Source organism: Erpetoichthys calabaricus, chromosome 3, assembly GCF_900747795.2.
Source record: "Erpetoichthys calabaricus chromosome 3, fErpCal1.3, whole genome shotgun sequence".
NCBI classification, from domain to species: Eukaryota; Metazoa; Chordata; class Cladistia; order Polypteriformes; family Polypteridae; genus Erpetoichthys; species Erpetoichthys calabaricus.
Genome location: NC_041396.2, coordinates 3785984 through 3799881, shown reverse-complemented (window position 1 = coordinate 3799881; position 13898 = coordinate 3785984). Strand labels below are relative to the sequence as shown.

Genomic DNA, 13898 nt, shown 5'->3' with positions numbered 1-13898 from the left:
GTGCAGAGCGACGGGCGCTGAGCAGACTCCTGTCAATCATGGAGAATCCACTGCATCCACAAAACAGGATCATCTCCAGACAGAGGAGCAGCTTCAGTGACAGACTGCTGTCACCGTCCTGCTCCACTGACAGACTGAGGAGATCGTTCCTCCCCCACACTATACGACTCTTCAATTCCACCCGGGGGGATAAATGTTAACATTATACAAAGTTACTGTCTGTTATACCTGCATTGTTATCACTCTTTAATTTAATATTGATTTTATTAGTATGCTGCTGCTGGAGTATATGAATTTCCCCCTGGGACTAATAAAGTATCTATCTATCTATCTATCTATCTATCTATCTATCTATCTATCTATCTATCTATCTATCTATCTATCTATCTATCTATCTATCTATGGCACTTCCCTTTTTGGGCAAATCGCTATGAATAGTTTCAGCCATTCAGCGCCTTCCAAAAGTCCAAGATGACAGTGTGAACCTTCATTGTTATAGACGAGGACTTAATTTAAATACTGTTTGAGTGACTGTTTTGTGTAACAAATACTTTACTAAGTTCTAAAATTGATATGGAAATGCACACACATGTAACTTAAATTATATACTGAATTTCCTACATTTGCAGAATCCGTTTTAGAAAGTCAAAATTTTTACTTGTTCCTGTTATTATGCATTATAATGCCTCAGTGTCACATATTATTCCTCACTACTCATGAATCCTGCTTCATTGAGATTCTGTCTTATATGCAAGCATTTTGAAGGGAGTGTTTATTGAACTGACTATAGCAGAATTGTTATCTTCTTAAAATGACAATTAATCATTTGATCATAAATCAAGGAGGCTGTGAGTTTGTGTGGACCGTGCTGTATTATTATTATTATATTTTTTTTTTTGTGATATCGTCTCAATAGACAGTGCATGCCATTAACAATGCATTCTGTCCTAAATGATAGCTCACAAGGTTTTTTGATATTTCCTAAAGGCCAATGATTCTCAGTTTTTTTTTTCATTAATATATTTTGACAGTGCTTTATTTTAATTTAAACTGAATTATTTTAAATATATTACCAATATTCATTCCCCGTGTAGATATGCAACATTTGGTGAGGATAAAGAATATTTATGGTATATTTTTTCTAATTAACAGAACTGTTCATTTGTCTGAAATGTTATGCTTCGTATTTTCATGTCTAGCAATGGATTTCTTCAGTATATATTCCATTTATTCCACTTCTGAAGGTGTACATTGTTAGTATTCTCCATTACATTTGGTCCCAGTGTAATGCGTGCAAGTGTGACTGAGGAATGGCAGACAAGCTCACATAAGGGGAGGCAAGACACCTCCTCACCCTGATGCCCAGGTTCTTCTGGTAAATATTAATTACCATCTTCTGCTTTTTCTTATTATTGCCATATTACTATTATTATTATTGAACACATACGTAGAGAAAATGTCTTATTTTAAATTTACAACAGGAAGAACGGTAAAGCCTTGAATGAAACTCAGTGTTGATCGGTGACAAGTGACAGCAGGACAGGAAAGGAGCAGGGAATGGAAATGTGTCCATGACTGGGATTGCATAACTGGAAGATGATTTAAGAATACAGAAACAACAAAAGCATTGTCTTTCAATAATTCTATTTACATCAATGATTTATTCCGCTGTGCTGCAGTTCAGACAACTTCATGTTTACTGATTCCCACCCCAAAGCCTTTGACAAGATGAATTCACAAGAGAAGGATGTTGCTGACAAAGTCAGGTGCTTTTTGAAAGTTTGGCTGCAGATGTGTTTATCCAGCTATTCCTTCTTGTCAGAAGTTGAGTGATCTTTATGTCCACCTCTGGATGGATTTGCAAAGTTTCTTTTCAACTTTTTTGTCTCATTGACGCAGAACTTCTGAGGCTCACACAGATTTAAGTTGATAGCACCGATTCTGTTTTGAAGACAATTGTAAGTAGTTATTATATCCAGTAGGGGGCGCTAGCTCCCTTGTTGGAATGAGTTCTTTTGGAATTGCGGCATGTTACATAACCCGAATTTATATAGACTGTGATCGATAAGAAAGTCGCAAATACAAAATAAAGATTTGGGGACCATCCCCGTATATTGTCTTACAGACAATATTAAAAAAATGAAGCGATTCAAAGTCTTGAAAGTACAATGAATAACAACTGAAAACAAAATGGTGGTTTTATAGAGCAGAAAAACCTGTGACAGGAAATGGTTGGCAAAACGGTGATGTTGCAACAATAACCGGAAGTGATGTGGTTTGTGGGTGCCGGAAGTGATGTCATCAATATTGACCGGAAGTGACGTCATCACGGCCATTTTGAAAACCTGGAAGTTGCGGGATTAATTCTCTTCTTGTGTCCTGTTGGAAAAAAGAGTTCAGGTAAGTACCACGTGATATCCCTTTATCTCGCGATGTTTCACTCACCTTTAGGCTCTTTGACTGCCTCCTAATCGTACATGTGTGACAAGATATAATATTGAAAGGCAATACCCCTCCCTTAGTGATACAGCAGTAAGAAATCACATACAGACAAAGGAAGCCGACAGACAGAGATACAGTGGTGTGAAAAACTATTTGCCCCCTTCTGATTTCTTATTCTTTTGCATGTTTGTCACACAAAATGTTTCTGATCATCAAACACATTTAACCATAGTCAAATATAACACAAGTAAACACAAAATGCAGTTTGTAAATGGTTGTAAATGAACCGCCTTTTTAAGGTCATGCCATAGCATCTCAATTGGATTCAGGTCAGGACTTTGACTAGGCCACTCCAAAGTCTTCATTTTGTTTTTCTTCAGCCATTCAGAGGTGGATTTGCTGGTGTGTTTTGGGTCATTGTCCTGTTGCAGCACCCAAGATCGCTTCAGCTTGAGTTGACGAACAGATGGCCGGACATTCTCCTTCAGGATTTTTGGTAGACAGTAGAATTCATGGTTCCATCTATCACAGCAAGCCTTCCAGGTCCTGAAGCAGCAAAACAACCCCAGACAATCACACTACCACCACCATATTTTACTGTTGGTATGATGTTCTTTTTCTGAAATGCTGTGTTCCTTTTACGCCAGATGTAACGGGACATTTGCCTTCCAAAAAGTTCAACTTTTGACTCATCAGTCCACAAGGTATTTTCCCAAAAGTCTTGGCAATCATTGAGATGTTTCTTAGCAAAATTGAGACGAGCCCTAATGTTCTTTTTGCTTAACAGTGGTTTTGCGTCTTGGAAAGCTGCCATGCAGGCCGTTTTTGCCCAGTCTCTTTCTTATGGTGGAGTCGTGAACACTGACCTTAATTGAGGCAAGTGAGGCCTGCAGTTCTTTAGACGTTGTCCTAGGGTCTTTTGTGACCTCTCGGATGAGTCGTCTCTGCGCTCTTGGGGTAATTTTGGTCGGCCGGCCACTCCTGGGAAGGTTCACCACTGTTCCATGTTTTTGCCGTTTGTGGATAATGGCTCTCACTGTGGGTCGCTGGAGTCCCAAAGCTTTAGAAATGGCTTTATAACCTTTACCAGACTGATAGATCTCAATTACTTCTGTTCTCATATGTTCCTGAATTTCTTTGGATCTTGGCATGATGTCTAGCTTTTGGTCTACTTCTCTGTGTCAGGCAGCTCCTATTTAAGTGATTTCTTGATTGAAACAGGTGTGGCAGTAATCAGGCCTGGGGGGTGGCTACGGAAATTGAACTCAGGTGTGATACACCACAGTTAGGTTATTTTTTAACAAGGGGGCAATTACTTTTTCACACAGGGCCATGTAGGTTTGGATTTTTTTTCTCCCTAAATAATAAAAACCATCATTTAAAAACTGCATTTTGTGTTTACTTGTGTTATATTTGACTAATGGGTTAAATGTGTTTGATGATCAGAAACATTTTGTGTGACAAACATGCAAAAGAATAAGAAATCAGGAGGGGGCAATAGTTTTTCACACCACTGTAATGTCATCCGATCCTGAAAATCCTTCTAACGCAGCAACACAAATAGCAGACTCTACACATCGGGCCCCCACTCCTGAGCTGGGTTCTTGCCATTGGCTTTCTATTTCATTTCCATATTTACACAGGAAACGCATATGGGTAATATGTTTATAATAATTCTAATTAAATTAAAATGAAACACTGTCAAAGTATATTAATCAACAAACTGAGACACATTGGCCTTTAGGAAATATCAAAAAAGCTTGTGAGCTGTCATTTAAGACAGAATGCATTGTTAATGGCACGCACACTTTACTGAGACAAAATCACAAAAAAATAACCAGCACAGTCCATACAAACTCACAGCCTCCTTGATTTTTGATCTTATGATTAATTGTCAATATCATAGGAAGATGACAGGTCTGCTACAGTCAGTTCAAGGAAGTAGAAGGAAATGCTAACCACTCTACATACCTGGTTTAATATATGTAAGACCCATTTTCCTAGTTCTATAAGATTCATGAATATTTTACTAGATAACAATGCATAATCTATGGGAGGTCCCGATAACCCCCGTAAATAGAATTATATTGGTATATTCTTGCCATTTCTAACAGCTTTGAGTAAACATTATTGTTAAGTTAGTGACAGCCTTGCCATGAGTAAGGTGTGGAAGGCATAAGGTTTTAAACCGTGCCTACTGACCTACGGGCCTTTTGAGTGCGTGAAGTAAATATGTAAGAAAACAGCACTTAATTTATGTGCTGTGCCACACGTTTAAAGTGTACAGAAGAAGAAGCTAAGAATCTTTAAGTATATAAGAAGTTAAGAATCTTTAAGTAAAGAAGAAGAAGTAAAGAACTTTCAATACAGAAATAACTAAAGTTTCTCAAGAAAGGCTATTTTTAGAGAAGATACATTTTTCCCTTTTTTTTCCCTTTTATTCTACGTGTGTAACTATTTTTTTCTTTGATTCTTGTGTGGATTATTTGCTTTTAACTTTCACTAAATATTTTAAAATAAACTTTTGGACTGTGAGATTTCTTTCGGCACGCGTTTTACCCATGCTTGACAACGCCTTACACCTCGGTGGCTACAACATATATTAAGTAATAATTAGACTGTCCTACAGCCCATGATTGGGTCCCCCCTTGAGCTTAGTGATGCCATAATAAACACCAGCGAAATGACATCCTGAATTGAATAACTGCATTGGACAATGTACTGTATGGATGGGAAATGTTGATTTTTTTAAAAACAGTTGCAAAATGTTTTTAGGAAATAAAAAAGAAAAACCTTTACTAGTAAAACATATGTATTAGTTTTCATAACCCAACAACCTTTATTTTATATTTTATACAAGAATCCTTTTGCTTGTCCTTTTTATCTTTGCAGCTTAAGCTGGTTACTCAACTTTTTTGAGTCACTCATGTAAACAAATAAATGCTTCAAATTTATAGCTATATGTACCAAATAAAAATCTTTGAGGTTAGTGAATATTTTTTTTATATAGAAAATGTTTAAGCATACTAATTCCAAGGCTTTCCAAAGGACAAATAAATTTAAGATGCAGGACAGATGACTAATACAGATTAGTTACAGTATTAATCAGCCATGGAAACAAGAAGCCTCATTACTTCCCAAAATCACTCAGATAGATAGATAGATACTCCAGCAGCAGAATACTGATAAAGACAATATTAAATTAAAGAGTAATAACAATGAAGGTATAACAGACAGACAATAACTTTGAATAATATTAACGTTTACCCCCCCGGGTGGAATTGAAAAGTTGCATAGTGTGGGGAAGGAACGATCTCCTCAGTCTGTCAGTGGAGCAGGACGGTGACAGCATTCTGTCTCTGAAGCTGCTCCTCTGTCTGGAGATGATCCTGTTCAGTGGATGCAGTGAATTCTCCATGATTGACAGGAGTCTGCTCAGCGCCCGTCGCTCTGCCACAGATGTTAAACTGTCCAGCTCTGTGCCTACAATAGAGCCTGCCTTCCTCACCAGTTTGTCCAGGCGTGAGGCGTCCCTCTTCTTTATGCTGCCTCCCCAGCACACCACCGCGTAGAAGAGGGCGCTCGCCACAGCCGTCTGATTGAACATCTGCAGCATCTTATTACAGATGTTGAAGGACGCCAGCCTTCTAAGGAAGTATAGTCGGCTCTGTCCTTTCTTACACAGAGCATCAGTATTGGCAGTCCAGTCCAATTTATCATCCAGCTGCACTCCCAGGTATTTATAGGTGTTATGTATGATATTAAACTGTAAACAATGATTGAAAACGTTTTAGGACTCTGTACTTTGTAGATTTTGCACACTGTGGATGGCAAGAGTTATGAAGATAGAGGTTCTGGACTGCATTAAGCCAGGAAACATCGCAGGCTGCTAAGATCACCAGCCTGAGACTAATCTGTTTTGTAATGTAATGCAATCTAATGCATTGGAAAAGGTAGTAAGCTATGGATGGTGAAGCTCTTTTCGATGCGCAGCCCTTTCTTCTTCACTTAGACGTTAATGTGTCATCTAGAATGTATAAAATTATTGTCTAGAAAAGGACTACATCGAAGGAAACAATGTCAATTTTAGGTCTAAAAATACTGTCCAGAAAATCTTCTTTAAAGGATGAAACTGAGGACTTTTCCTAAACAACTTTAAATAGATAGATAGATAGATAGATAGATAGAGATAGATAGATAGATAGATAGAGTAGATAGATAGATAGATAGATAGATAGATAGATAGATAGATAGATAGATAGATTATTAATCCCAAAGGGAAATTCACATACTATATTTAAATGAGAAAAGTGTAAAATTTATAAGAGCTGAGAGAGCAGGATCTGTGTCTGATAAAAGCGTTCACATGAATGAGATTTGAGTGGACCGTAGGCGTGTTTGAATATGGTTGAAAGCAGGGTGTTTCTTGAAAAAATCTCATGGTAAAAGTCTTGTCTCACGGGACTTGAAAAATTCTCTAAAAAAGTCTCATCTTGTCACAGGGTTTTTTCTTATAATAGAGAGATGTACATTAAAGAACCATCAATAACAAATCAAATTATAATATATTGAACAATAAAAAAGTATTACTTGCGGTTAGTGGAAATAACTCAAAAGTGAATAGAAATCAATGTTTTGTACCTAATATTTGTATGCAAAATTTGGTTACCCTAAATGAAAGTGTTCTCAAATTATCATGCTTACATACACACACAGAGACACACACACAGACATAATTCCAAAACTTGTATTTTCGAACTAGGGAGGTCTAAAACCTTGAGATTCATCAAAATCTTGAGGTCGAATTTTTGGACGATTACAATACTTTTTCTATATTTCATATATGAGAAAGTAAAAAATGATAGTATGGTGAAATGTACTCTTAAATATAGTCATTCCATTTTCAGTTTTACATAAAATTGAAGATACAATAAAAGGAAGCACTGGAGAGGACTACACATTTATTACAAGATGCTTTCGAGAAGGATGTCCTACTAAGGCTAAATATTCTTAAAATAGACAAAAATGTAATCACTTTTTTCAGACTTAAAGTTAAAAGGATTTGTTTGAATTAAACAGATTCCTCCCTTGAAGACTGAAGAAATGGGCATGAATACCATACCATACCATTTTTATTTGTTAAGCGCTTAAAAACACAGCATTACAACTGACTGAAGCGCTGTACAGTTAAATCAAGCAAGACTAAAAGCAAAATATTAAAAACAAACATTAAGAGAGAATTAAAACAGAGACACTAAAAACAGGTCAGGGGACCCAATAAAACAGAGAAATAGCAAAAAGCAAGTGGAAATAAGACAGGTTAAGAATTAAAAGCCAATGTGAAGAAGTGCGTTTTTAGGTGTGATTTGAATGTGGCGACTGAAGCGGCTTGCCTAACCAATAAAGGTAAGGAGTTGCAGAGCCTGGGTGCACAGACGGAAAAAGCCCTTTCACCACGAACTTTAAAATGTGCCTTGGGAACGGTTAGGAGCAGCTGATCTGCGGATCTAAGAACACGAGGGGGATTGTGACGATGGAGCAAGACACTCAAGTAAGCAGGGGCTAGACCATTTAGTGCCTTATAGGTTAAGAGGAGTATCTTAAAATCAATTCTGAAGCTAACCGGCAGCCAGTGTAGGGTTTTTAAAATCGGTGTAATGTGTTGGCTTCTGCTGCTTCCAGTTAAAAGCCTTGCAGCCGCATTTTGAACCAATTGGAGTCTAGAAAGAGTGGCTTTACTAATACCATATAGGCAGGAATTAGAATAGTCGAGCCGGGACGTAATGAATGCATGGATTACTGATTCCAGGAGGTGGTAAGGCAGAATTGGTTTGAGTTTGGCAATTCGCCTGAGATGGAAAAATCAGGATTTTACTGTGCTGTTGACTTGAGCATCCATTTTCAGGACCATATCCATTTTGATTCCAAGACTGGAAACAGACGAAGTTACTGGAATGGGAAGAAAGTCGAGGCCAAGGGGTAGGGTCTGTTCGCGGTCAGGACTAAAAACAATGACCTCGGTTTTTGAATCGTTCAGGTGAAGGAAGTTTACAGCCAGCCAGTCCTTAATGTCAGATAAGCAGTCGAGAAGAGGTTTAGTGGAGTCAGTTGACTTGAGGGAGAAATAAATCTGGCAGTCATCAGCATACAGGTGATACGAGATTGCATGTTTTCTAAAAATTGCACCTAAAGGCAGGATGTAAATTGAAAAAAGTAGTGGCCCCAAAATGGAACCCTGGGGACACCACATGGGAGTGAGACTGATTCAGATGAAAAATCGTCTAGCATGACTCTAAGAGTCCTGTTGCAGAAATATGACCTGAACCAGTCGAGGGCTAAGCCAGATACACCAGCCCAGGATTCGAGTCTCAGAAACAGGCTACAGAACCAGAAAAGGGATTTTCTTTTTTATACTTTAACTCTAATATAGTGGATTTGTATCAGAAATAAATGTTAGGAATTTTATATTATATTCATGTGATCTTATTTAATTGTAATTTGATGTGTGTGTGAACAAATAAAAGAAATACACACAATACATTAACCTGAAGAAGACATTTAGTTTTTTTCTTTCTCTAAGATTTATATGAGGGCAGGGTCAAACCTTACGGTTTTATTTTACTGGCTTCAGGTCTACAACAAGTACCTGAACTTGTGAAAGCCACATCACCAGCAGCTAAACCCAAAGGCATGGAATTCTGGGAACAACATTAATACATAATGTACATATATAAATCCTTGACACATATTTTTAGGAAGTCACTGCACACTGGAGAAATTCCGAAGGACTTGAAAATAGCAAATATCATCCCGTTATACAAAAAGGGTGACAGGGCAGAGCAAAGCAACTATAGGCCAGTAAGCTTAACATGAAACACAGGGAAATTAATGGAAGGAATTATTAAGGATGAGATTCAGCAACACCTGGCACGGACACGAGTTATTAGAAGAGGGAGGTCGTGTTTAACTAACATGCTGAAATTCTATGAGGAGGCAACAAAATTGTATGATCAACGTGGAGCAGATGAGATTATTTATCTTGACTTTCAGAAAGCTTTTGATAAGGTGCCACATGAGAGGGCGAGCATCAAATTAAAAGTCCAGGGTAATGTTTTTAGATGGGTGCAGAATTGGATTAGACACAGAAGCAGAGGGTGATGGTGCGAGGAACCTCATCAGAATTGGCCGATGTTAAGAGTGGTGTTCCACAGGGGTCAGTGCTAGGGCCGCTGCTATTTTTAATATATATAAATGATTTAGATAGGAATATAAAGAACAAGCTGGTTAAGTTTGCCGATGGTACCAAGATAGGTGGATTAGCAGATAATTTGGAATCCGATATATCATTACAGAAGGACTTGGATAGCATACATGCTTGGGCAGATTTGTGGCAGATGAAGTTTAATATCAGTAAATGTAAAGTACCATATATGCTCCAATAGAGGCCCCCGACGTTTATTTGCAAAACTAGCCTCGGCTCCTGGTGCTTAATAGAGACCGGCTGCTATTAGAGACCGGCTAATATTAACAAAAACCTTCAGAACGCAATATTTTTTCGTGTGTGTCGGTACAGGTAGGTACACAAAAATCCATCCATCCATCCATTTTCCAACCCGCTGAATCCGAACACAGGGTCACGGGGGTCTGCTGGAGCCAATCCCAGCCAACACAGGGCACAAGGCAGGGAACCAATCCCGGGCAGCGTGCCAACCCACCGCAGGTACACAAAAATATCGGCTAATATTACAAACAGCTACTTTATTTGAATTTCACATGCTGCATAAGACTGTTAAAGATAAATGGCAATGTCTTTCTGTACATTTTGCTGCTATTCGTTGTTCGAATCCGCAATGACAAGAAAATTCCATTTTAGCAGATACAAAGACGGCAGGTCTTTCTTTGTTACTCCCCTCTCTGCCCAAAGGGTAGATTTCGTAATCCAGGGCGTCGTAGGTCCAAAATAAGTAAATGCGTCCCGGATCCGACAACCTAGGCTAATCTCGTTGACAGCAAAAATGATAAGGAATATGCAGCTGGTTAAAAGTGATGAATCTTCAAGGAGACTGTTCATAGCAAAACACATTTGTACCACTCTCTGTTTATCACTATATAACGACCGTATTTTAGTAGTCTTAGAAACCGGTATATCCGTATTTCTTATATATGCAACGTGCTGACATGCACATGTATTACACATGTCTATATAGATACAGACGCTTACAATGTACGCTAGTAGGCAAATATCAAAAACCCGGCTACTGTTAGAGACCGGCTAATATTTGGCCGCGTCCCCTCTGAAGCCCGGCACTTTTTAGAGACCGGCGACAATAAGAGACTCTGCGTTTATTGGAGCATATACGGTATTACACATAGGAAGTAAAAATGTGAGGTTTAAATATGAGAAGGATTTAGGAGTCGTAGTGGACTCTAAGCTATCAACTTCCCAACAGTGTTCAGAAGCCATTAAGAAGGCTAAGAGACTGTCAGGTTATATAGCGCCTTGATGTGTGGAGTACAAGTCACAGGAGGTTCTGCTCAAGCTTTATAACACACTGGTGAGGCCTCATCTGGAGGCTTGTGGGCAGTTTTGGTCTCCAGGACATAGCAGCACAAAAAAAGGTCCAGAGAAGAGCAACTCGGCTGATTATGGTGGGCTACAGGGGGTGAATTGTGAGGAAAGATTAAAAGAGCTGAGCCTTTACAGTTTAAGCAAAGGAAGATTAAGAGGTGACCTGATAGAAGTGTTTAAAATTATTAAGGGAATCAGTACAGTGGATCAAGACTGTTATTTTAAAATGAGTTCATCAAGAACACAGGGGCACAGTTGGAAACTTGTTAAGGGTAAATTTCGCACATTCAGAAGTTTTTCTTTACACAAAGAATGATAGACACTTGGAATAAGCAACCAAGTACTGTGGTAGACAGTAAGACTTTAGAGACTTTCAAAACTCGACTTGGTATTTTTTGGAAGAAATAAGTGGATAGGACTAGCGAGCTTTGTTGGGCTGAATGGCCTGTTCTCGTCTAGAGTGTTCTAATGTTCTAATGCCCTAAAGTCACCAATGTCTCCAGATTTCTTGCTCCTGTCCTGGGAAATGGAAGGCAGATAACCTGGGTGACCACTTTATTCTTTCTTTACATAGACATATTTAACAAATAAAATAGAGGGCACTACATGTGTTTTATATATGGAGATATAATTCAGTTTAGGACAAATATGACACAAACATAATGATGGATGTTGAAAATAGAGAGTGAAACTAACAGACTGAAATCAGAGAGCCTTTATGTTTATTTGACCACCCTGTCCCAAAACCTGTGACACCAAGACATTTCAGTACTGGAGGCGATGAGAGGAGTGTGACTGTGTTGTTATGGAGGGTCTGATGGATATTTAACATAGACAGCAACTTTCAGAGTTTTCTGGGATAGTTTCTTTTGCACATTTGTCGTTCTTGATTGCTGCCAATATTTTTTCCTTATTTCGTGTAACATTTTCTTTGGCTATCTTCAAAAGTTTGTCGATATCTTCTTGGGAGTATCCTGACTGTAAAGTAGAATAGTTGGAAATAGTTGCCTCTGAAAACAAGCACAAGATGTACAAGTGTTATTAAAAAGAAATAAAAGAACTTATAACTTCATACAAGCAGAATTATCATTGATTAATTATGTCTCCTTGTTAAATGCAATGAAGAGAAAAAATTAATTCCGGCCTTGAAATGGAAATTGACAATTAAATGTTACAGTAAAGTTCAGTTCATGGTGATTTTGGTAATTTTCCATTAATATTTACTGCATACATGGACCCCCATGAAACAACACACAATTAAATTTAACTTATAAGAGCATAAGGTAAGATATAATGAGAAAAAAACTATTCAGCCAAATGTATATTAATAAATCAATCCCTGTTCAGTAAATTAAAGCAATCCAAGGCTCAGGTGCTAGAAGGGGACATGGACAAAACTGACAATCAGAACCAATTTTTGATAGATTTTTCCACCCACTTCCCCCATCTTCCAATGACCAGTCTCCCCACACCATCCCTACTACATCAACAACTCCTACCACGTCAACTGGAATGGCCAGTTACAAGTCCACCTCAGACCATTAGTGCTGTTTGTCCATAACTGATGACCAAGTGAGAAGATGACGCACAAGAAAACCTGTGGGAACAGATGTCCAATCCTCGAGTTCTTAAAGCCTGTGATGACCAACTTTGTGTCACCTGCTCAGTCTGTCCCTAAGGCTACCAAAAGTGCATCTGCTGTGGAAAACATCCTGAATTGTTCCTCTTCCAAAGAAGGCAGGCACCTAATGACTACAGACCAGTGGCACTTACGTTTCACATTATGAAGACCTTTGAGAGACTGGTCCTGGACTATATGAGTCCTCTTGTGATAGACCGCCTGGACCACTGCAGTTTGCCAGTCAGACAAAGACTGAAGTGGAGGATGCAAATACCTGTCTACAAGGCCGGACAAAGCTGGCAGCACTGTGAGAATTATCTTTTTGATTTCTTTAGCGCCTTCAATACCATGCAGCCATCCCTGTTAAGGAGTAAACTCAGGGATGTGCAGATGGATAAGCGTGTGCTGTCCTGGATAATGGACTATTTGTCAGACAGACTGCAGTTTGTGAATGTATTTCTGATATAGAGCCACATAAAGAGCAGTCCTGTCTCATTTTCACTTCACCTTGTACGCCTTGGATCATACCTCATATCACTTGTAGAAGTTCTCATATGGTTCAGCACTAGTGGGATGCATAAGGGGATGAGACAGAGGAGTCATGGGGTGGTCTTTGAGAATCATCTGCAACTTAACATCAGTGAAACAAAGGGATTATTTACTACATTTTTCTGCCCCAAACAGTCTCTACACCCAGTCACAATTCAGGGAGTGAATGTAGAGAGAAAGTGAACTGCTACAAGTATTTGGGGTTGGCAGGTTGGACTGGTCTATTAACAAAAAGGAACAACAGGAGAAAAGCCAGAGCCACAGGCATAGTGAGATTTTTTTCAATTTCTTGATAAAATACATTAAAGCATTTATAGCATTATATGGTATAGATAAATTACAGATGTGGATCAATTTGTTGGTCCCCTTAAAGCACATTGAAAAAATGCTGTGTGCACCATGAAAGTTGTGAAATGAAATGCAATTTTCCCCTGTATACTTCCATGCCTTTGACATGTCATTGAGTAAAGCAAAGCAAGTTTGACAAGAGATCAAGTGTTGCATCTTCTACAAAGAGATTTTAAAATGGCCTGGACACATTTGTTGGGGCATCTAGAAAAGAGCCTAAATAATTGGATTTGAGTGATATTTCAAACCAGCTGTTTTCTTGAGTTCATATCACACATGTCTCCAATCATGCAATCAGTCATTCAGATTTAAGATTTAAGTGGGGAAAAAAGTTGTCATTCTGCTGTTTGGGGTTATTGTGTGTCCCAC

At 38.5% G+C, this 13898-nt stretch overlaps 1 protein-coding gene across 6 annotated transcripts in view; it reads right to left on the bottom strand.

The window, feature by feature from the left end:
• LOC114647647 (cytosolic phospholipase A2 gamma-like) overlaps positions 1 to 13898 on the bottom strand; it is a 131815-nt gene that overhangs the window by 19416 nt on the left and 98501 nt on the right. The window contains exon 15 of one of the 6 annotated variants that reach the window (XR_007934568.1): positions 11746 to 12021. The exons of 4 other annotated variants lie outside the window; for them this stretch is intronic. Coding sequence is in view for 1 of the 2 variants with exons in the window: in XM_028796255.2 (XP_028652088.1) it covers positions 11837 to 12021 (185 nt within the window). In the remaining variant the exon portion in view is untranslated. Of the gene's footprint in view, positions 1 to 11429; positions 12022 to 13898 lie in introns of those variants that run through there. One more of the 6 variants, XM_028796255.2, reaches the window with a different exon arrangement.